Here is a 24,342-nt window from a genome sequence, read left to right on the forward strand (position 1 = left end):
AAACTTATTGAAAATACCATCATCCTTTCTTACGTTAGTGGTGTGTCATTGCACTGTACAAGCGTAAAGGGAATCTAACAAAGGTATTAGTCATATCCCAGTAGGCGACAAACACAAACACTTGGCGAAAGGGCGTGTAAGCAATACATTGTTTATGTATACGTATTGTTAGGATACGCTTGTATCGCTATTTATAATATTTTAGAAAACCTGCATGTAAAATAAAAATTTACATTCATTTGTTTTAGAAAAACATAATTATTTGCAACATTTCTAATAGCAGATCTCCTGCCCTACTTCTTTGCAGTTATAGCTCATAAGAATAATTTATCATGAAGTGACATGTTAGTATGAGAAATAGATTATTCATTATATAAAAATACATCTGTGACAAAAACACTATCCATAGCTTTTGTACGTATAGTTATTGAATCATCACTGCAAGCAATCACCATGTCTCAGAACACCGCATAGTATAATGATGTTGTTTACCCACTGAATATAAACGCACTTCGGATAGAATATAACCACATTTAAAAAAGTCTGACTGGGATGCTTACTACTCAGAACTTTCAAGGGGACTGGAATATATCGATGCCAAATATATCAGAAAGACTGAACGGAACGAACATTGAAGAATATGAAAGACAGAAAGTCGGTTCGCTTGTGGTTTCAGTTTTGATTGCTTCCGCTGGTGCCTATGTATTCTTTGCACTATTGACACATGAGATTATTGTTTGTAAAAAGAAGCCGAAAAAACGAACTGGGCCCAAAAAAGTGACAAGAGAAGATTTGATGAGATGTTTGTGTTTAGTGGCATCTTTTCTATTATTTTTTCGGATTATTGCTGAATTTATTGAAATCAGTCATGGTGAAACTTCGCGCAATGTTTGTCGGTATGTGAGAGCCTTCAAGTCCGTAGTGCATTCATTGGTGGTCACTTGTATTTACCTTGTACTGTGGATACGTCAGCGACGGTTTTATGAAACACCTGCTCTTGAATATCTCAGTACTCCCTTCGTGCGCAGCATGAGTTTCTTTGTCGTTATTATCATGGCAGTCACCAATATCTGTAACATTGGATTATATTTGATCACCAGAGCATACACGAATTCAACAAGAGGATGTGTGGTTGAATGGAGCAGTATTTCAAAACTTACACCAGGTCTTGTTCTGTTTGTATCTACTCTAACTTTCCAGCTAGTCTTGCTCGGCTTACTTATCTACCCACTTTTTCACCACCTAAAGTATAAGAAACAGAGAGGTCTATCAGAGGCATGTTCCGGCCCAAGCAATGAAATACCTTACATCAAACGCGTTACAGTGGCAGCCATGGTTGCAGTTATCACCGATATAACTTGCGGTGCGGTAACAGTATTTGCGCTAAAGAATACGTATGGTTCCATGCGGCAAGTGGTGTATGATATTGATATGTTGATATTATTAATTGCCATTTGTATGTCGTTCGAGAACTGGAGACACCGCTTGCTGCCGGTTTGTTCACTTTCAACGAACAGTCGCTCTACTTCTAGAAGCAGTACCTGTAACAGCACATCAGCGACTTTTCGGCATACCGGTTCACAAAACACTAGCATTGCTACGATATCTTGATACCTGCCGATAATAGTTGTATTTTTATTTTGTCTTCGCATTAATTTGTTTATTGTGCGCAACTTCGATTTTTTAATTTTAAAATGGTAAGATATAGGTATAGTAAAGTGAGGGAAGACGGGACACAGCGCAAAACATGCCTTTTTTATTTTTTTTACCGGTACCCATTTAATGAAAGACGAAAATGTGTTACAGTATTATTCGACAGTATTCTCACGGTCCATAAAAAGTGCGCGACGAAAATGAAAACTGCTGTTAAGTATTAAAATTCGGTGTTAGACGACTATACAGCATTTCTAATAGCTAAAAAAAGCATTATAGTAAGATGTTCATTTTGAATGCTCGCGAAATCATATTAAAACTTTTGAAACTGTGTAGTTTGCGAGTTTGAATCATTAATCCAGTATCGCAGTTTAATAAAATAGACTGAAATGTTTTGTACAGTTTGATTTTTTTCTCATACAACGAATTTAAATTTTGTGAAAAAAAGTTCAGATACATACATGAGAAAACTAGGCGAGGGTCAATATGGTATTAATTAAACATTAAATAAACAAAAATATCGTTTTAAAGTTATCATAAAGTTTACATTGCAATGAAACCATAGTATATACAGTCAGTTAATTTCGGTTAAATTAAAGTTGCAGAATACTACTAATATAAAAATATTTCGCTCATTTGCCCCATCTTCCCCCACATTGTAGATTTAAAGATTTTATTGTCAAACTTTGAAAGGATTGCTTTTAATTCAAGAATTTATACCTCAGGTGTAATTTAAATATAATATACTGATATAATAACATGAGAATTTGTTACCTTTCGTGGTATCAACCCGGAGACCGTCATATATTTTGATTTTGGAAATGTTGGGCAACATGTGCTTAAGTGTCCCGTCCTGCCCCACTATACTATACTTACCAAAATCATGTAAAAAATTGTGTTTTTATGTACCAACATGGCCTACTCAATACATTGAGTAGGCCAATGTATTGAGTAGGCCAATGTATTGAGTAGGCCATGGTACCAACTTTTCTAGACTTTAATGACGTCATGCTATACCATAGACAACTTATAAGTTATCTATGTTAATATTAAGTGCTCAACTTGTTTTAAAATAATACATTTTCAGTTTATAAGCATGTATAACCAACGAATGATGCTGTACCCATTTTTGAAATAAACGTGCATAAATTAAATCTCTGCCACGGTAATGGAAGAGAGCAAAGCTATAAGAATTGTATTTCTATGGAATTGGAAGAGAGCATAAAGTTTTGTTTTCCGTACCCATTTATTACATGTCTGCTTTCTTGTTAATTTCAGGTCGCGGTGCATGTTTGTGCCGCCATATAGGTTGAAAATGGCACGCGTGCGATTCACTGCAGATTGTAATTCAAACCACCAAAGTGGTGATACAACGTAAATGCAGTGTTTAAGAAATTATTTTATATATTTTTTACTGGCCTAATTGCAATTGATAATGCGGATTCGGGGTTTAGAAATGTAGTGTTCAGTGTATTCTAATGTTTAGTGTGATTGTAAAATGCTATTTACATGTTGTGCGTGAATGGTCCACATCTCCCGTGTGTTGTAATAATCACGTGTGCCTTGTGTTTTTAATATAAAATAAATCAAGGACTTTAAAACAGCGCTGTACTGTCGCATTTATAGGATCATTAGAGAGGAAACCATTTGGCAATGGCGAAAGCAATCTCATTTTTCTGGTACGCATGCGCGAACATTTTAATGGGCACGTCGCTTTACATTTAGTTTTTCTAGTCAAATTTGAACTATTACTCCATGTTTGCGGTTATTGCTTGCCGTTACAAAGGTAAAAACATAGAGTACATTAAAAACATTCTAACCAGAGTAGCATATGGTATTATTACCAAAACAAATTCAAAATAGTTTTCTGTGACCTAAAATGGCGACCGCCTTGAAATTACTTGCACAACTGTACTCCCAAAGCGTATTGTTTTTTGATTTAGTTTGTTTGTTATATTTTCATGCAACAATGAGCAGGTGGTTCGTTCTGAATGGCGGGAATAAGCTGAAAGTTATGTAATTCATTTAACAACCAAAAAGCAGGGTATTTTTTAATTTATCCATTCTCTAGCACGTATGCAGCGATTTCCTGCCAAAGCTAGTTAGACTGGCGTTTGTGTTAAATTTGGAATATGGATAACTCTGAACTGACTCGCGGACCTTTCACATGTCCGAATTGCAATAAAGAATTTCAACAATTCTCTGTGTTCAATGCACACAGTCAAGGTATGCAAAATTTAAAATCGGTGCTAGTGTAGAATGTCCCCCCCCACCTATTTGCTAACCACTAACCCCTAAACCCTTGGGTTAGGTGTTGATGGTTAGTGGTTATAGGGGTTAGTGGTTAGTGGTTAGCAAATAAGGTGAGGGAGGGGGAAGATTCTTCACCAGCACCGTTAAATCCCAGACTGCAGAGTATGGCAGGTGCACGGGCGATTTTTTTACAGACTTTCGGTGATGCCTGCCACAATTTGTCCCACGCACGCCAATTAATTAAACAAAGAAAAAAATACGTATTAAATTAAGTAAGATTTCCTAACTTGGCTTGAAAATGTACATGCTTTGAACGCAGATTTTTATTGATAGCACGCGAAAAATAACCGTCTTGCACGCGCAAGATCTCGTCAGGAACTGCCATACTCTGCAAACTGGGTTAAATCTTAATAGCTTTAAATATTTGTGTGTTAAAATATGTAAATGTGTTTTTTGCTTCATTTTACACAAGCTATTCTAATGCCCACTAGGGCAGAAAATTTCACCTTGTTTGTTGTATACAGAGAAATGTGTTCCGGCGGATTCCCAACCATTTTGCATCATTTTTAATCCAACCAGCAACAAAAATGCCAGACCACGTAAAAAGTTGCACCTTACAGTAGAAGAGTATTTCTACGGGAAATGTAACGGCAAGAAACATAAACAGTGAGTGAAAATTAGTTACCAAAAATACCTTTATGGTAAGATAGAGCTTTAGGACATGCATATAAAATGCATTTTGTTGTTTTGTTTTTCTAGGATAAATATTGGAAATTCTGTACAAATGTATTTAATTTATCAAACTGAAAGATGCACAAGAACAAATTTAGCTTTCTTGGGCAAGCTTCAGTTGGCAATTCAAAATCATACAGAATTTATGTTTAAACAACACATACTAAACTAGTACACTGCAAGTTTGGTGAATCTTAGTGTTGTAATTGTTACAGACAGTTTTTCATTATATAGATCAATATAAAACGGTCCCATGTTTTTTCCTTTATTAATCTATGTTAAATGAAAATGTTTGAAATTTAGTCCTATGTTTGAAGTGCCCACCAATTGAAACCAAAACTTGATTTACAGGGTAGCCAACTTCAACCCATCAAAGAAATATAAATGTTACAGCTGTGCAAAAGTTTTGAAGAACAACCTCCGGTAAATTTATTCTATTTTTTTCATTTAGTACTAAATGTTTGAAGAATTATAGAAACATATTTACTGTTGTTTTTTGTTTAAAACGCGATCAAATTATTTAGATATTATGTGCTAAAGGTGTCCCACTTCCCCCGCTCTACCATATGTGTTTTAATTAAAATTAAAACCTTGACAATGTATTGATAGATTTATGAGCCATGTTCGCCACAAGATTGAAAATCATTGGAAACAGAACGACAACATAAACGACTTCAACATATGTAGTCACTGCTACAGACATTATGATACACCTTTCCAACTACAATGTCATGTTGAAACTGTTCATTCTTCTGTAGCTGCATCGAGTCAGTATAAAATGTTTTCCTAACTTTATATATAGATATTAGATAGACTGGAATACCTTTTAAGCTACATATGTAATATAGACCTATAAACTTCCTGCCTTGAATGTAGATAAAATTCTACTATCTATAGAAAAGCAAAGTTCAAGCATTTCCCATTAAAGATTAAACACATTATAGACATATCAACAAAATGTGCCTAAATAGACGGATTCAGTTCAAGTTAAAATAATAAAGTTTTCCTAATAAAGTTAATGTTACACTCTGATTCAATACAGACTTCATTAACCCCCCCCCATAGACTTATCCAGCAAAATGTGACTAATTTCAGAAAAAAACTTGCAAAAAAAATTAAAGACAATTTTTTTTACCAGCCACATGCTGCATTTGTGAGCTCAACTTTCAAGACGAAGAAACTTTTCTATTTCACATGAAAAATCGTCATGGTTGTCAGGAAATGCCTTATGTGTGTAAGATCTGCTCTCATCGCTCTTCACTCTACTCTGACTTGATGCAGCATTTCAGGTGAATTTTTTGTTTTAAAAGTTTTATTCTTTTACAATTTTTTTGTGTTTGTTTAAAATGATGTGTTTTGATCATGCATATGCGAAGATTGGTTTAGCTTTAGAAATACATGTTATGGAGTTACAGTTCTAAGTTAAAAAAGCTATGATACTACACTAAAAGCTATGCTACTACTACCTACTGCTCTACCAGTAAATAAAATCTCTGCCAGTGTCTGTTTTTAGATAATATATTTATTCATATGACACATAACATGCTTCATTTTTTATAATAAAATCTTACCAAGTTTCTGTTTTATTAGAGAGTGCCATGAAAACAGCAATTCCTTGATGTGTCCCTTCTGCTTGTGTATTCACAACACTGGCAACTCCCATCTAAACCATGTAATTCAACATTTGGTAAGCTAAGCCATAATTCCTAACTATATAGGCTTATTTCATACTACAACTCCAACTGTTGACACATTTTTCTTTATAGCTTTTTACAGTTTTAAATTTAAGACTTTTTTCCTGCTGTTCAGTATCTACCATAGCGAACTTAAATACTTAAGTAAAAGTTCGCTGTGGTTTCTATTTTTTTAAGTATATTACATTTACTTAACCTGAACTAATAATTCCCCATGTTTGAAAAAGATGTGTGAAACTATTTTTACAATGTCACCAAGTTTTGTAAAAAAAGTTAAAAAATAGGCCTATAATAAAAAAAACAAGCCATTTTTGACCATTTCCAAATTGTCCGTCAATAACATATATATATTTTTTTGTTTAGAAAAAGTCGTACAGATGTTCACGTTGCCGTCTGCAGTTTTCCAGCAGTGTTGCGCGGTGCCAACATTTAACAATTGACCACATAAAGACAATGAGGTCTAAACTTCAATACCCCGTACCTCCCAATATTAATGAATACACGGTAAGCTATTTACAAATTTATTTTAAGAATTTTAGAAAATATCTAAATTTTGCGTCAAGGCAGTTACCAGTTTACCAGCATTTAAATGTTGATTGCCACGGCCTAAATATTTCAGCTTTGCTTAGAAAAAAATTAGAAAAAAAAATGCATTTTTTACAATAAGCAGCCTAAAAATAGTATTGGTGCCAGTACAAGTGTTTTTAGACATATTCCTTAAAATTTAATGTATTTTTTGTTAACGCTTGTTATTGGTGCAGGTCTTTGTAAAACTTGGGAAAAAGACATCTTTACCACTTAAATCATTTTTCTTTGGTTCTCCAACTGCACGGGAAGTATTAGCAACAAGTTTTCCAAACTTTGTGGATACCAAAGAAAAAAGCAAAAGTAAGTTGGCTTGTTGCATTTACAATTTAAAACTAAATACAGAATGACTCACACTAACTAAAAATGTAAAGTTTATAATTTTTTTTTGGAAAAATATATTTCACTGCTGCAAAATTTATTAAACGTATATTGCCTAAGTTGATCAATTTTTTTTCATCAAATGAAAAAATTGAGTAAATGCCGTGAGTCATGAAAAGTTAAACTTTTGTTAAAATCAAAAATATGTTATTTTATGACCAAGGAACCAGAATTGAGTCTTAGAATTCGATTGGATTACATTAAGTTTATCAATCCTGTTGTTTAGGTTGCAAACGAAAATTAGATCAGACTCTCAAACAAAAGTTAGTTTCAATGAAAATCACAAAGTCTACCTTACATCTGAAGTAAGTTTAAGTAATCTATCATTTGTTTATGATAACATAACACTTAATGCATTGCTATAGAGTAAAGACAGAGTATAACTAAAACAAATGTGCACATAGTTTTAACTCAATGGTTTGTAAATGCACAGTGCATAATTTAATGCAGGTATAGACCGTGTGTAGCGTTAAAATATGGCTCTACTCTACTGTATGATATTATTTTTATGCACACAACTGAATTAAAGTAGTAGACTATAAAAAAATCGGTGATAACTGACATGGTATAGTATGGGGCAAAAACTAAGAAGGGACATCTTTCTTTCCCCCTCATTTGGTGGTAAACAAACAATAGTTACCGAATTATATAACTCTAGCCTATATAACTGTACTCCAAATGAGTGTATTTAATTGTAAAAACACGATCAGAAAATATGGAATTTAGGTTCCAACAATATCTCATCTTGCCACACAGTAATAAATGTCTCGTTTGTCTGCTAGGTGTAGCGACCATGCTTATTTTCTTTCAATTAAATGTAAATATGTTTTAACTATAGGGGTGTTTTCACAACTGTTGTTTTGTTGCTCTATCCTGTCTTTTCGTTTAAAATATTTCTAAATCTTAGCTACCATAATTGAAGAGACAAATAATGTAAATACAATTTTTGCAGCTTTAATCTAATGGACGATACCAGTGAGTTTACTTGTTGGGAATGTGCATTAACTTTCCAGCATGATGTTCAACATTATATACAGCATTTCCAGACAGAATACAAATGTAGGGAATGTTTTTATGCCTCACACTGTCTCTATGCTGCTGCAGATCACAGTGAAACACACACAAACAGGTACAAGAATTTTAATCTTGGTTAGGTTTAATTTTTACATCTGATAACAGAAATCTAATTTTTCATATATAATAAAATACCAAGAGTGTTGAAAAGTAGATAGGACAAATAAAATAAATTTAACTACATTGTTAAGTTTAAATAGAAATATAGTAGGGTGGGGAAAGATGGGACACTTTTTTATTCTATTTTCTTGTCCAATTTGGTAGTAAACAAAGAACATTTAAAGAATTATAAAGAATTATAAACCGTATCCTCACGAGTCACGACCGACGTTGTTAATTGTTTATAACATGATCAGGGAGTCGGGGAAATTGCATTTTATCTGTTAAAGCTATCCCATCTTCCCCCACCGTAATATATTACCTAAAAATGTGTAGTAAATGTGTAATAAATTTAATATTGTTCTAAAAAAACACTATAGCAAACAAACGCATTGGTCCAAAGCAAAACATTAAAAGAGTCTGCAATAAGATTGTTAATCATACAAATAACAAAAACAGTTTTTTTTGTTTTAAAATCAAAAGATTTAGAAAAGAAGAAGACAGGATTAAAGAAACTAAAGTAAACGTCGTCGTTTCACCGACTTGGCCATCAAAGTCACCAACAGTTAACAGGTAAATAAAACAAATACGCATATCAGGATATGCAAACGTGGGATTCTATGACCGTGGACTTGAATGTACATCAAAGGGGTTTAAATTTGTTCAAGTTTAAAACATCTAAACATGTTACGCCTATACCTCATTTTACAAGTAAAAATTATATATATATATATATATATATATATATATGTATAATGTATTTGTTTTTAAAAAGACCGCAGTCTGCAAAAGTGTTTGTAATCATACAAATCAAAATAATGTTTCGTTTTAAAAGCAAGAGGTTAAGAATTGGAGAGAAACATGGAGTACAAGAAACTGGAAGAAATAATGACAACATTTCACCATCTAGCCCACCAGGAATGTCAGTTACAATAAACAGGTAAATAACCCAAAATACTGTAAATGGTAGAATTGTGGTGCATATTAGGGTATACAATTGTAGTAGGGTACCGCTACCTGCCAAATTGTGTATTAAATGTGTTAAATGTCTTGAGTTTGGAATTTAAATGACACCAATGGTACAGACCTTGTAGATGTGGTGTATGGGAAATGAAACACATTTTTTATATCTATCAGTATAGTTTCGAAGTTGGTTACTTAAAATTTCTATAGTATAGTGGGTGATGATGGAACATATTATCCAAATATCCTGATCGTGTTTTAAACAATTAACAACGGTCTATAGGAGTTGTAAAGATACATTTTTTTAAATTATTTAAACGCTCTTTGTTTACTAGCAAATGGGGCGAAAAAAGTAGAATAAAAAGGTGTCCCATCTTCCCCACCCTACAATATATGTTTACATTCATGCACAAATTGCACAACCAATGTTGGCAGCTTCAGTTGGTTATACAGTTATCAAATTTTCTCAAATTCCCCATCACATGTCTACACTATGGTATTTGAAGCCAGCAGTCAAATGCACAGGGGGCAATATAATAGGAGGTCCAAAATATCTTCGTTTCATTTCTTCATGCTCACTGACCACGTTTTTCGAATCTTTTGTGTCCATTGAAGATGTTTCAGTTTTGATTTGAACTTTTTTTTCCGTCACTTTTATTTCTGTCTTTGTTTTATCGTCTGTTGGTAATATAATGCTGGATAAGTCTGGTAGACTGCTTGAACGACGTCTGGTCCTTTGAGTATAGTTTGTATTATCCATTATAGATTAAACAATTGTTCACCTAACAGGGTTATGTAAAAAAAACTGGTTTTAAGGTGTAAATCGTATATATCTAGAAAACTATTGTTTTGACATTTTTAATGCTAAGTAAATTCTGTTTCTATTTTTATTGCCAAGTAAAAAAAAACATTTTTAATGTCATGTAAATTCTGTTTCTATTTTTAGTGCTGAATTCTGTTTCTATTTTTAGTTCTAAGTAAATGCTAAAAAACAACAGTTAAAAACGTTCACACTATGATTTTAACATAACCTGTTCCTAATTCTTACCTGACCACTTTCATAGACAATGACACTCAACACATATTGTAGCTTGTTATTACCTATTCTTGAAAAATAGAAAAACATTGGTCTACCTACTTTCCACTATTGTAACACAATACCAAATCCATTGTTGTGGTGTAATATTATCCTAAATGGTCCTTTGAAAAACAGCTGTGGTATGTAGACTGTCAGTCCTGTCACATAATTACATACATACTCCTTATCTTTATTATGGTGGCATCTATGATTTGTATTGTTATAGTATTGAATGGGATCTTGAAAATGAGGAGAAATTAGAAGAAAACTGGAAGCCAAATGAAGATCTTCCGCTTAATAACTCAGCTCAATCAGGAGAAGAGAAAACTAACAAAGAAAAGCAGTAAGTGCTTTGTAATAAACGGTGGAATTTTTTTCTAAATTTTAAACTTTTTTTCCAGTGTCTCCAAAAGAAAAAATCCTCGAAGAAAACAACTTTTACCACAAAAAGTTACCTTTGATGGCGAGGACTCACCACAGAACAGTGAGTGTATGAAGTATGGGCTAGAGTTGTAAAATAATCTCTCGGAAATAAAAAAAATACAGCTAAATTTTGTTAAGATTAGTCATTATAGTTAGTTTACACTTTATAGTGTATTTGGATAATTTAGGTATTCAGGCGCCGCACCAGCTGTTTAATACTCATATTGTGCTTAACACTTTAGTAAAGTGCAATATAGCATATGTGTATTTTTTGCTGATAATTTGGACAACCCATTAGTGACCACTGGGTTGGAGCAATTGTCTTTAAGTGTCTTGCCCAAGGACACATACGCCCACAATGGTAGCAGCGTCGAGCCTTGAACCCATTACCTCTGGGTTACAGGCAGGCGCGCTAATCACTAACCACTATGCCAGACATATATGGCATATAATTTTGGACAGTGCCCAAGCATAGGTAATACACCAACTATGGCTTAAACACCTGATCCCACAGAACAGGTCTGCCATGCCATAGCATCTCACCATTACAGAATAAAATACAGTCATACAGTAATAAAAAGAAATCTTGATTAATTGTAACTTTTTCCAGACATTACACCAAATTCAGTTAACACAGTTGGTTCATCAGCCACCCATGTGCCAAATTCGCTTTCCTCTGCTCCAAAATCAAACAAAAAATCAGCAAAAAAAAGAAAATTATCTGAAGAAGCTTCAGCAACAGAAGAAAAGCCACAGCGCACCAGGGCAAAAAAGAAAACTTCACAACTAAATTTACTCTCAGAACCCCCAGCTAACCCTTTTAATTTTCAACGGAATGGTGTCGTCTCTTTGGGTTCCACAAACAAGCCTATACAAGCACCGGACAGTGCTAAGATAAAGGCAAAACCATTTCCCGCTAAACCATTTGATATTTCCCAAATGTCTTTTGGAAAAGTTTTTGCAAGTTCAAGAACCTTGAGTGAAAAACTTTATAATCCTTTAAAGAAAAGCAACAAGCAGTCTACAACACCAAGCAAAAATGTTCTGAAACCCAGTAAGCAGGTACCAGCCTCTCCAAAGAATGTTACAGGTATATATTTGCATTTATGTTTTTTCTGAACTATATGAATAAAAATTTAGTATACTTAGTAAGATTTAACGTTAATATAAATTTATTGCGAAAAGGAGCAATATCTTGCATATGCTGTACTTTTGCTGTTATGACCGTTTTATACTTAACTTTTTTTTGCATGAAAAACATATACACATCAACAAATGCATATATATTAGGGTGGGGGAAGATGGGACACCTTTAGCACATTATATCCAAATATCCTGATTGTGTTTTACACAATTAACAACGGTCTATTGGACTTGTAACTCCCAAGCACACTAGGATAAAAAAATAGTGCCAATATTACTTGTCTGACTGCAATGCCGGTCGCACAAAGAACTTAAATGGGCTTTCCGGGTGTTGGGGTAATGGGCAAATTTCCAGGTCCTTGACAGGGACCTCTCCCATAAAGAGTAAAAAAAATGGGTGGCCTGAGGATACGATTTTATAATTCTTCAATGTTCTTTGTTTACTGCCAAATTGGATAAAAAAATGGAACGGTGTTCCATCTTCCCCCACCCTAATAAATTTCTGCGTCACTGTTTGCTCATACCAAAATATATTTTATTTAGAAACACCAAACCCACAACCTCCAGTAAAGGATTTTGTGTTTGAAAAAAATGCAAAAGGGAAATTGGTTTTGGTTCCTAGGACACTGAAGAAGGCACCTGCCAAATTTGGTATGCATTTTCCTAGTGTTACTTTTGCCCCAATACGTGTGTTAGCATGGTATTGCTATGTTGCAGACTGGAGACAATTGTATGTGGCAGCTTAGGATAATTCATAAACCAAGATTATAGTATGTTTCTAATGTTAATTTTATAACACTGTTTATCAACAACAGTTTCACCACTTTTCAACAGGAAACCATATATTGGTGGCAAACCAAAAAATAATTCTTTGAATAAAATGTATGTTTATTACAGAAATGCCAAAACCACCTCGTGCCATAAGCTTCAGTGAAGTCACAAAGAGCAGCATCTTGGTCAAATGGCTTCCTCCAATAGACTGCAGTGTTACCCAGTACTTGCTCCAATTTCGAGGTAATTTTATTTTTCATGTTGTAATAAGCATGAAGAAAATTATTTAATAATTTAATGGGTTATCAGGACGTGTTCTGTTTCATACACCTCCCCCCCCCCCCTTAGTTACCCTGTATGTTACTTTGTGGGTGATTGTTTTTTGCATGTCTGACAATTTAGACAACCCATTAGTGACCACTAGGTTGGAGCAATTGTCGTTAAATGTCTAGCCCAAAGACACACATGACCACAATAGTAGCAGTGGCAAGTCTTGAACCCATAACCTCCGGATAAGAGGCAGGCGTGATGCTATCTACGGCGCCAGATATCGGTCTTTAATTTTGCTATCATCACTTACTGCCTTAGAAATAGTTGCTGCAGCTTGAAAATAGGTACAAGTGAGCATGGGCATACATAAAACCATAATCAAGTTACACAATCTACAATTTAACAATTATTAATGTATTTTACCAGGCTTCGGGATTCCCACAACTGAAGTTCTTCCACCTGCACAGACTATGGTGAGACTTGTGGGTTTGCGTTCAAATACCACCTATGTTGTGCGTATGTATTCCATGTATAAAAACATGAAGAGTTCTTGCATACACGGAAAGCAGAAAACATGTAAGTTTCTTGAATTCATTATTTTTTACTGCCATCATGGGCCTGGCCGTTTACTGTTTAAAAATGTTTTTTAATTTAGTGACCAAATTGTTGTTAGAACTGTTTGAAATTTGGTTGTAGAAATTTTAAATTCTGTTTGGTGGATGTTAGAACATTTTATAATACAGCTACTTGCTTTGGCTGATTTACAGCTGTAGTTTCAGAAGCTTGTGTGCGACCTGATGCATTATATCAGTGATTCAACCTATAGTACTACTTGTGGTACATGAATTTCAACCTGTTAAGGTTTATTAAAATCAAACGAATGTACAGTAAATGAATTATTAGGGTGTATATTTTGTCCCACGCCACAAAAGGTGTATACGGATGTATTTGGTAATTATAAATAGTAAATACTAAATAGTTTTTTGGGTAGAAATTTGGGTAGAAAATGAGAGCATAGCTCTATTAGATAGGTACATTTTTATAGATGAATAAATGTAACTTACTTTATCCTTGCATGGCTAGAAATGACAGTCGTTATAGCACGGGTGTTCATACACCTCGTGCCAGCTTACGAGTTGCCATGTATGTTACTTTGTAGGTGAATATTTTTTGGGGGGGTATTTTTTTATTTTATGTAGATTTGTTTTATGTATGGTTGATAATATAGACAACCAATTAGTGACCACTGGTTTAAATCAATTGTGTGTGTCTTACCCAAATACACGTCTGCCCATAATGGTAGCAGCGACAAACCTTGAACCCATTACCTCTGGTCTACAGGCAGGCACGCTAACCAACTGTGCCATGTCACCGGACAGATGTTTGCCAAACTTTTATATTTTTCAGTATATTTTTCATTAGTATATACATATTTATATTGAGTGGCATATTGATTTTTTTAGTGGGATTGCGAGAACTTACTCAGCTGAACAAACAAGCAATGGAAAGTCCTGTGATTATTCTTGATGATGAAGATGAAGAAAAAGATGTGAATTCATCTAGTGCGGCACCAGACACCTTTAAACCAACACCTGTGGTGTCAGGTGCCACACCCGTGGCGTTGAATGCCACCTCTGGCACCGCTAAATTCACACCCTTTCAATCCAGTTCCGAAACACAAAAAATAACTCCAAAAATAACTCCAAAACTTATCCCGGTATCACAAATCAAAACAGCCACGGTACTAAGGACAGCTATGGCAACTCAGCTTAAAAACCTATTACCAATCACATCGCAGGCGTCAATCAGTATAAAAGTCACAAAAGTTGGCGGGATAAATATCCACAAACTATCTGCTCAACAAAAGACACTGCCTAAAACAATTGACAGCAATGTGATCATGCCCCCGATGAAACTAGTAGTACAGAAAGGCAAAGTTACCGGAAAACCAATTGTACCTATATCAAAAACCGAGCTTGTTAGAGTTTCTAACAGCCCTCAACAAACCGTTCTGTCAGCTTTGAGTTTGGAGAAAAAGGAAAATACTGAAACTGTATCGGCAACTAATGTTGTGGACATGGAAAATACGACCAGTGATTCAAACAAAGATATTTCTATGGATACTGGCACAGTTATCATTGAGACGTCTAGTATAAACGATGTCGAAATATCTAGCCAAAATACTTCTATGGTTGATGGCATTGCTAGTGGTGCTCAGAGTTCGAATCAGGATACTGTTATAAATACTATGAGCCAAGATAAGCCTTTGGTTTCTGATGTTGTTGTTGATGCTCAGATGTCAAGCGGGGATTCTTTGGAAAATACAACAGGCAAAGATAATGTTTCTGTTGATACTCAGATGTCAAGCGTGGAAGGAAAAGATGAAACGACATTATTAACGAAAGACATTGGTGTGAATGAAAAGGTTGTTTCAGAAAAAATGGACAAACCAGATGCCAAAACTCACGATGTTCAATCTTCAAGTGCTGATGTCGTAACACCCGCTGTGGTAGAAAGAGTTGAGAGCGTTGCAGTTGAAGAAACTGAGAGTTTTGTTGAAAAAAAAGACCCAATAATTGAACACAATATGGTTGAAACTGTGCCCATTGAGCCAGCAACTGAAACTATCGATTCATTTACTGTTGCTTATAAAAGCGACCACAACCCTAGTGAAGATACAACGGATGTTCCGTGTGATATTGTAGGTGATACCTTCACTGTCACTTGCACAGGTACCTACCATCATAGTGAAGATGCTTTGAAAGTTTCAAGCGGTTTGGCTGCAGTGTTTGATAATGAACAGGCAGATGATGATGATGATGATGATGATAGGGATAACGGATCTATTGACGATATTGCTATGGAAGATTTAGATGAATATTTGAAGCATATCTGAAGCAGGGTGTGTATTTCTTGTCTTTAAGTTCAAATTAAGGGGTTACTGACAGCTAACAGGATAAACTTAAAGAAAATGTACATACGTGGTGACTCGTGGTAAATATGATCAAAAAGCTGCTGTATGAATTACGCTGCTGTACAATTTAGTGCTAGTTTTAAACATAGCACTTTTATTTTACTTTACTAAAATTAACGAACGAATTTCAATTTTTGTGTTTTATCATGATAAAAACACAATGGGAAACTACTTTTGCATCATTGCATCGCTTGTTGTTTACACTTGTTTTGTCTTTTCATTTTTACCTTTCACATTTCAAGTTTTAAATGCCAATCATTTCAGTATAAATTGTTCAGATGAACTTGGTATATTATTTTAGAGGTCACTTTCTGTTTATTCCTTCGTTATTGTTTGGTTATTATGGGTCAGACCATATACCTGTAATAGATGTAAATACACCACATGCATTAGTGGAGTTTTATTTTCTAAATAATTACAGATTCAGAGCCCACTATACCATCCGATATAACAAAGGTGTTTGCATGGTATACACAAATATAATAAAAACATAATCTGCAAGTGCTTATATATGATAAAATCCAGAAATGTTCTCCATGTTAAGAAAGTACGGGACAAAATGTCAGTGGTAGAAATTCCGGTGTCGTGATATACTCGTTCCGATTGATATATTTGTACCCGGCGCTATTGCGCATGTGCCGAGACGGTACTGCGCATAAGTAGCTCGGAACAAATACAATACGAGCTCCAATAAATACGTACCGACTAAAAAAAGTTCTGGGGATTCATTTTTAGGTGTTACGTAGCGCTATAACAAATTCAAAGCTGGATCGATAAACATCTTTTTTAATTATTATTATTAAAATTTTATTTTAGAATCGGTACCGCTGGGGTCTAGTTAGTACAATACACAAATTTTATGTTATACCACGCGTAGAAGGTACTGAAAGTTGCCGCTATAATTTTTGTATTCTAGAATCACCTTTGGTTTACCAGCGCCGTAAAAAATTAAAATGTGTTATTGAACTAGCATAAACTTTTTCTAGGCAACAAACAACATACCAACTCATTCTGATGACTTTAAATTTGAAACTAAAGTTTTAACGTGTAAACATCTTGTCTGGAACGTTTTCAAGGAGGGTCGTAATAAATTTGGACCGGCGGTCATTGTATTTGTTCCGAGCTGTTGCGCATGCGTGGTAGCGTCTCGGCACATGCGCAATAGCACCCGGTACAAACATATAAATCGGAACAAATATTTCACGACACCGGCCTGGGGATTTACGTGACTAGGAAAAAAGTTGTAGCAACGCAGTTATTAGCAACGCAAAGTCTTTATGTCCAAGGTTTCAATATCGTTAAAAAAATTTTGCTCACATTATTGAAACTGGAAACTGCATATTCTCATGGAAACACATTCCTAACTTTCAACGGGTTCAGCAAAAGATTTCCGACGTAGAATTCGAATTGCGTCTTTAACAGGACCACCGCACACAGGACACACGATAAACCTGAACCAATAAGGGTTTAAATGATGGATTGCGTGATTATAGCACGTGTATCTTCCTTTGCAGCATCTACAGTCGTTATAACACGCGGGAGTTCTATGTAAATACTCTATGATACGGCGGATTAGACAATAAGGTCAAAATTAGTACGCCTAATAGCCAAATACGATGTATAGTAGGGTAGGGAGTCTACAGGAGTCGTGGGGATGCGAATTTATAATTCTTTTAAATGTTCTGTGTATACTACCAAACAGAACGAAAAAAAAACGGAATGAAAATGTGTCCCATCTCCCATCACCCTACTACATCTTTTTAAAACAAATGCAATTTTAGATTTCAAAAACTGACTTACCGTAATTGTTGCTTCACCATACAAGTAATGGCACACCAATGACACAATGCGATATGACCACACGGTTGAATTGTACAATCCCTTCGTCTGTCTTTTTTGAAACACATCAGACATTCAAGTTCAGTTTCTTCGTCCTGCACGTGATCTATGGAGAAGTTGTATTTTTCCGTCACTTCCTGTTTTGGATCGAAACTTTTTATGCGGCCTGCAAAAAAGAGCCAAGTTTAGCTACAATGAAAAAACAAGCAGCCCAATGCTTGTCGCTGCTACCATTGTGAACGTGTGTATTTCTGGACAAGAAACTTAACGGAAATTGCTTCAACCCAGTGGTCACAAATTGGTTGTCCAAGTTATCAGCCACACATAAAAAATAAAAATGCACGACGTACAAAACTTTACTTTCGAAAATATTAATATATGCTGAAACCGAAATATTAACACCAATAACACATACCCATTAGTTTGACTGTGGTAGTGCTGCCATAAAGATCACATATTAACCAGTTGTGTTCTTTGGTTGAAATCTTGTCAAACAAAACCTTATGTTTGGAACCGTTTTTGCTGTAAACCATTCTACCGTCTGGTTCCAATATAAAACCCAGCTGGTCGCCTGTAACCAACGTAAAACGAAATGGTTAGTACTGACTCTACGTCTGTGTGTTGGAGCATTGAGCCATAACTCGGTTATAAATCCAAAGTTTTCTAGTATGCCACCTTCCCATAAGATCTTACCCATATAGAATACAAAGCAGAATCGAATCGGTTATATGGAGAAACTTCGTAACCAAATCATGTTTACAAGCTATATTGGTGGAGTGGTTCTAAACAAACCATATTTACTGTCGTACGAGTAAGTATATACTGGTCAAACATAGCATTTATTGTAGGAAATTATCTATACTAGTATAGGGGGGATACAGGACACCTTCAGCACATAACATCCTGATCGTGTTTTAAACAATTAACAACGGTCTATAGTAGTCGTAAGGATACGGTTACATAGTTCTTTGAATGTTCTTTGTTTTATTACATGGGATGACAAAATAAAATTAAAAGTTGTCCCATCTTCCCCTACCCTACTATAACACAAATCATTTACAGGTAAAGACTAACCAAATGAAACTTGGGTGAAATTATAAAAAGAAAAAATGAAACTATAAAAAGAAAGTAAAACAGGTCTTACTTAATTCGCACATCAGTTGTTTATCAGGGTTGATTTTTAGGGACGTATTTTACTTTTAAACATTTTTCAGTTTGTTTGTGTTAAGTTTTATCCAAAAAATCTAGCATGCTGCTAACAGTTCCCCACCTTGCTCCGTTTCAATATCTCGTGAAATTCTCCAGTATTTACCAGGGCTTACTACAAGCAGATCCGCATTGTCTGGTAAGTCTTCGCTTTTCAACGTCGCTGGATTTACGTTTGTAAGCCCAACACCAAGCGCACCTGAGATAACAGTATAGGAACTTGTTGTGATAAATATTCATATTAAAAGTTATTTCTTTGAGGTTTAATCTTAAAGTAGCTTCCTACAGTAGGCATGAAATTTTGCTACTAAATACGTACCGTACCTAAAAAAACTGCTAATTAAATAAATAGTCGCGCAGTGGTGGAGTGCAAAGAAAGCATAAACGCTTGTATAAACTTCTACGTTTTCATACCTGCATAGTTTGCTTCCACTTTTGCAATCTCAATAAAAGTCATATCCGACGTACGCAGAGGCTTTGCAATAAACGTGAGGGCATTCCAAAACGAATCGAAGCGTTTTGCGACCGTCCTTCTGCTGTCCATGCGCACATTACGTCCACATGTGTCATGAAACGCCACAACGTTTTCCGAAGACTTCGAAAGACTGCTTCGTTTTGTTTTCCGTCCGAAATGTCCATCAGTTTCAGAGTCACTATCATCGCAGTCTGAATCAAGCAGTAACTCTGAACCCCTTTCTGCCGTTTCGTCATCAACGATCGCCAGTTCTTCAACCTTCCCGTACAAGTCCAGCATCGGCCACAATGATATTTTGGTGCTTAAACCAGTCGCAAAAATACCTTTGCCTTCGTTGTTTATCATGAAGCTTACAGAACCATCATCTATTAATAAGAAATAATGACAATCATTAATCATGCTTATAATTTTTTTATAATGTTTACATTATATAGTAGAATAGGGTGAAGACGGGACACCTTTAGAACATAATTTCTATACTAGAATGGGTGAAGACGGGACACCTTTATTTAGATTTAGAACATAATATCTAAATCTCCTGATCGTGTTTTAAACAGTTATCAACGGTCTATGGTAGTAGGGTGGATATATGGTTTTGCAATTCCTTGAATATTCTTTGTATACTACTTAGAGACGAAAAATTAGGATAAAAAGGTGTCCCATCTCCCCCCAGCCCACTGTATATTTTTTCAATTACATTAATTTTACAACACTTATGTTATTTTCCCACCTTTGCAAACGAAGGAAAATATGTTATACTTTGTTGCATACTTCTCGGGGATCGGGATTGCCCAGAACCTTGATCTTCGAGATAAATCGGGCACCGCATAACTTGGTAAGGAAGCTGAGTTACACCGGGCTGGGTTGTAAGGGGTAAAACCTAAACGAATACAACCTCGCCAATCTGGCCGAACCTGTAATACGGTAAGTTTTATTAAACCTTGTTCTTTAAAAAACTTTTGTAACAACAAAGAAAATTCTAACTAATTTTTTAAATCTAACTTTGCAAAAATAGGAAAAATGTGCTTGTGCGTTACACCGAGATAAACGTTACAGTTTTTGGTTGAAAAATATTTGCATTGCATACATGAAAAGTATTTTTTGTAACTCGAGTGTGTAATACATTTAATATAAAAATATGGGCCTATATTGTATAGTACGGTGGGGGAAGATGGGACACTTTTAGCACTGAATATCCAAATATCCTGATCGTGTTTTAAACAATAAACAACGATCCATGGGAGTCGTGAGAATACGGTTTTATTATTCTTTGACTGTTCTTCGTTTACTGCCATATAGGACGAGAAACTGAATTAAAAAGGTGTCCCATCTTCCCCCATCCTACTATATAGTACTTTATGGTAAGATGGGATACTGTTAGCACCTTAATACCATATTTCCTGATCTTGTTTTAAACAATTAACAACACTTTTTTAACTTATAGTACTGTGGGGGAAGACGGGACACCTTTAGCACATAATATATCTAAATATCCTGATCGTGTTTTATTATGCTATCAAATGGGACAAGAAATTGAAACGAAAAGGTGTTCCATTTTTCCAGACCCTAGTGTATATAAATACTCTTTGTTTACTACCAAATAAGACGAGAAAAGAGAAAGAAACCGACCCATTTTACCCCATTCGATATACGTGTAACTTGACTGTATGTTTTCACCTAGCTGTAACCAATACCTAAACCCAGTACCTTGTTAAAACGAAGATGAATAGCTTCACCAAATTTTACGGGACGATGACCGAAAACCAAACCGTTGCAGAAACTGTCCGGTTTTCTTGAAGCAACTTGTCGGTCACAGGAGAGAACTACGTTCGAACCATGCACCGGGTGAAACCGTAACATATCATAAAATCTGTTAAAAATGTCATGAGCATATATTGTTTATTGGTAAAATCGTTACGTGCGTTGTTTCAATATTAATTCGACTGTCGACATATAGGCCTGGTTTTTCGCTCTTTATATTTGTTTAGGTTTCCTGTGTTGAGATTTACCGAGATAAACAAACGGGTTAAGTGTACTGCATGGGCTTTTATATAAATTCATTGCCAATGTTAACATCCAAATTGCATATGCCTTTATAAGAGAACTGGAAATGTAGATAGACATACATGCAACACTCCAAAGGGTATAATACTGCGTGGTGTATAATGTATACTATAGACACAAAACATTCTATACTTCCTAATCTTGTTTCTAACAACTAACATCGCTCTTTTTAGAGTTGTGAGGATACGATAATGAAATTTTATAAACATTATTTTTGACTAACAAATAAAACCACATGTACCCATTTTATACCTCAACGTACGATGCATAGTACAGTGGGGGAAGATGGGACACATTTTCATTCTATTTTCTGGTCGCATTTAGTGATAAACAAAGAACTTTCAAGGAATTTAGAAACGTATCCTCACGACTCCCAGCATAGGTCGTCGTTAATTGTTTAAAACATGAACACGGTATTAGGATACTATGTGCTAAAGGTGTCCCCTTTCACCCCGTTATACCATACATCAAGTATTTTTCGTTTACCTGAACTTTGTGCTTAAAGTCGTCGATGTGACGGCTGTGATGGACGAACGTTTGGATGATTTGGTCGAGGTACTTCCCCTCATTGAAGAATAAGTTGAACCGTGTTCGAACAAAGAACTGACGTCAGAGAATGAAGATTTGAGATGGAATCCGTCACGTGTGTGTAACTTCGGCCGACTTTTTCTGGCGTCTGAAAATTGAAAGTAAGTAATTTAACAGCATAAAGCTATTATGGATTGGCGTTTATTTTTTACACATTACAATAAAATTTCGTAACTTATCCTTATACATTGTAAATATATAGTACTGTTGGGTAAGATGGGATACCTTGAGCACATAATATCCAAATATCCTGATCTTGTTTTAAACAATTAACAACGGTCTATGGCAGTCGTGAGTATACGGTTTTATAAACCCTGTTTTTTGTTTACTACCAAATGGGACGAGAACATAGAGTGAAAAGGTGTCCAATCTTCCTCCACTGTACTATACATTGTAAATATACTACGGCAGAAAACATTAAAAATTAATCTAGTAAAGTCGAACAGAAACAAAACCACAAGGCGCAAACACGCAAATTAACTATATTAGGCTAAAGATCTATTTACCGCTTCCGCAACGTTTTGTACGGTTTACAATCAAAGTGAAAGCTACACTAACCTTTCACGAGTTGATGAATGTTCCAACCTGCGACATATTCCAATCTTTTATGCTTCGGCTGTCGCAGTCTGAGTTCTTGTTCTGTGTAAAGTTACCATAACATCAGGTTATTGGTTGATTTGTGTTTTTAAATAATGATATCTTTCAACAAAACAACGTTTTTATCAAAATGGTTATATCTTTTGACGACTTATACCGATTTTAAAACTATATTCTATAGACACGAAGAGTAACACGTATATACGATAAATGGTTGAAAATACCCTTTACGATAAATTATGCGTATATATATTTCTTGCCCAAACTGCATACACGCTGTATTATTTTATTTTGCAATAGACCGCCACGGAATTTGATCTGCCCTTATTTTGTTATATAACCCGACCTGTCAATCATTTGCGCAAACACCGCAATAATAAAACACGTTCTACAAACACTACTATTGAAGTACATTTTGACTGACGAGTTGATCACCCCCGGCAAGGTGTATGGAGCCTTTGTGTGGCGAGTAACACCAACAATATCACGAAAACTTTGCCAATACAACACATAGAATTAAACCTCCTGAACGGTAACGCCTATAGCGCAAACTGGGAATATGTTTTACATCATTGTCCCGTTGTGTGATACAGTAAATGTGGGGTAATATGAGACACTTTTAAAACATAGAATTCAAATATTTTGATCGTGTTTTAAACAATTAACAACAGTCTATATGCGAGTCGTGAGGATACTGTTTTATATTTTTTTGGATGCTCTTGTTGCTACCAAATGGGACGGGAAAATAGAATGAAAAGTGTCCCATCCTTCCTCACCCTACTATATAGCTCTTCCTTTAAAGTTTAAACATATGGCTGTCGCATATTGGAGCATGCGATTAACATTATGTAGGATAGGCTGTGTGTTGAAAAGTTAAGTAAATGTTCCTTTCTGACAACATCAGGCACAAAGGGTATTAATTATGTATATTTTAGCGCCGATCAAGCCACAAACTTTTCCGCACTTGCGTGCCAAAAATATATACGTTACAAATTAGCTTTAAATTTTGGAAAAGCTATTTTATCAAAAAATTTCATTACCAGAAGAACAATTTAAGATTTGTCATAAAGGCTTACCTATTACATCATCGTTATGATGTATAAGATGCATATGTCGTTCCTTTCCTTCCGTTTGTAACATTACATCGACTGCCATAACTCACACTTCACACAGAATACGAACCTAATAACTGAGTACAAAAAGCTGGCGATAAAAAGTCTGAAAATACGTGTTAGTAATTCCCTCCAGCACCCATGACTCACATAAAACACGAAGGATTACAGTCTGGAACCGAATTCTTTTTTCACAAGTGGCTCACACGTTCCCGGCGCATCGGCGCTTCTCCTGCGCCACTTAATTACGCAAAAACCAGAACCAGAAAACTGGTAGCTACTCTGAGCTCACGCACTCGAAGCGCTATAATATTTAAACAGTTGTTGTTTGGTATTATAATCCCTCAAAACAGAAAGCCTTTATAAAC

General features: G+C 35.2%; 3 protein-coding genes across 4 annotated transcripts; 2 read left to right on the forward strand and 1 right to left on the reverse strand.

Moving 5' to 3' along the window:
- The first annotated feature begins 314 nt into the window (after positions 1 to 314).
- On the forward strand, positions 315 to 3,879 carry LOC149732230 (uncharacterized). The gene has a single exon (XM_089883633.1). It carries the CDS (start codon positions 553 to 555, stop codon positions 1,609 to 1,611), a length of 1,059 nt encoding a protein of 352 aa, XP_089739759.1. The 5' UTR covers positions 315 to 552; the 3' UTR covers positions 1,612 to 3,879.
- LOC149732231 (uncharacterized) lies at positions 3,724 to 16,490 on the forward strand. 2 transcript variants are annotated; one of them, XM_089883576.1, is made up of 19 exons: positions 3,724 to 3,879; positions 4,431 to 4,572; positions 4,990 to 5,061; positions 5,248 to 5,405; positions 5,777 to 5,927; positions 6,229 to 6,325; positions 6,696 to 6,836; positions 7,094 to 7,220; positions 7,525 to 7,603; positions 8,251 to 8,427; positions 8,955 to 9,044; positions 9,307 to 9,411; positions 10,739 to 10,855; positions 10,914 to 10,996; positions 11,546 to 12,025; positions 12,622 to 12,729; positions 12,976 to 13,092; positions 13,546 to 13,695; positions 14,583 to 16,490. In XM_089883576.1, exons 1-19 carry the CDS (start codon positions 3,786 to 3,788, stop codon positions 16,013 to 16,015), a joined length of 3,921 nt encoding a protein of 1,306 aa, XP_089739702.1. In that variant the 5' UTR covers positions 3,724 to 3,785; the 3' UTR covers positions 16,016 to 16,490. The 2 variants fall into 2 exon arrangements, with proteins under 2 accessions (XP_089739702.1, XP_089739703.1); XM_089883577.1 differs by lacking the exon at positions 9,307 to 9,411.
- LOC149732232 (protein neuralized-like) lies at positions 16,479 to 24,127 on the reverse strand. Its single transcript, XM_089883610.1, has 10 exons — positions 23,939 to 24,127; positions 22,824 to 22,904; positions 22,164 to 22,353; positions 21,321 to 21,483; positions 20,344 to 20,527; positions 19,553 to 19,978; positions 19,203 to 19,337; positions 18,348 to 18,503; positions 17,894 to 18,098; positions 16,479 to 17,544 (listed from the first exon to the last, which is right to left on the reverse strand). The coding sequence occupies exons 1-10, from the start codon at positions 24,015 to 24,017 to the stop codon at positions 17,454 to 17,456; spliced, it is 1,710 nt and encodes a 569-aa protein (XP_089739736.1). The 5' UTR covers positions 24,018 to 24,127; the 3' UTR covers positions 16,479 to 17,453.
- Positions 24,128 to 24,342: the final 215 nt, after the last annotated feature.

The sequence above is a fragment of the Ciona robusta genome, chromosome 8 (assembly GCF_009617815.1).
Source record: "Ciona robusta chromosome 8, ASM961781v2".
In the NCBI taxonomy this organism is placed as follows: domain Eukaryota; kingdom Metazoa; phylum Chordata; class Ascidiacea; order Phlebobranchia; family Cionidae; genus Ciona; species Ciona robusta.

Excerpts from the sequence above, each read along its gene's own strand:
- LOC149732230 (XM_089883633.1), top strand. The coding sequence starts at position 553 with ATGCTTACTACTCAGAACTTTCAAGGGGACTGGAATATATCGATGCCA.
- LOC149732231 (XM_089883576.1), top strand. The coding sequence starts at position 3,786 with ATGGATAACTCTGAACTGACTCGCGGACCTTTCACATGTCCGAATTGC. Across the intron at positions 10,997-11,545 it reads CGAGGACTCACCACAGAACA|ACATTACACCAAATTCAGTT; the intron begins GTGAGTGTATGA and ends AACTTTTTCCAG. Across the intron at positions 13,696-14,582 it reads ACACGGAAAGCAGAAAACAT|TGGGATTGCGAGAACTTACT; the intron begins GTAAGTTTCTTG and ends TGATTTTTTTAG.
- LOC149732232 (XM_089883610.1), bottom strand. The coding sequence starts at position 24,017 with ATGGCAGTCGATGTAATGTTACAAACGGAAGGAAAGGAACGACATATG. Across the intron at positions 22,354-22,823 it reads CATTCATCAACTCGTGAAAG|ACGCCAGAAAAAGTCGGCCG; the intron begins GTTAGTGTAGCT and ends TTCAATTTTCAG. Across the intron at positions 18,504-19,202 it reads AGATATTGAAACGGAGCAAG|GCGACCAGCTGGGTTTTATA; the intron begins GTGGGGAACTGT and ends CGTTGGTTACAG.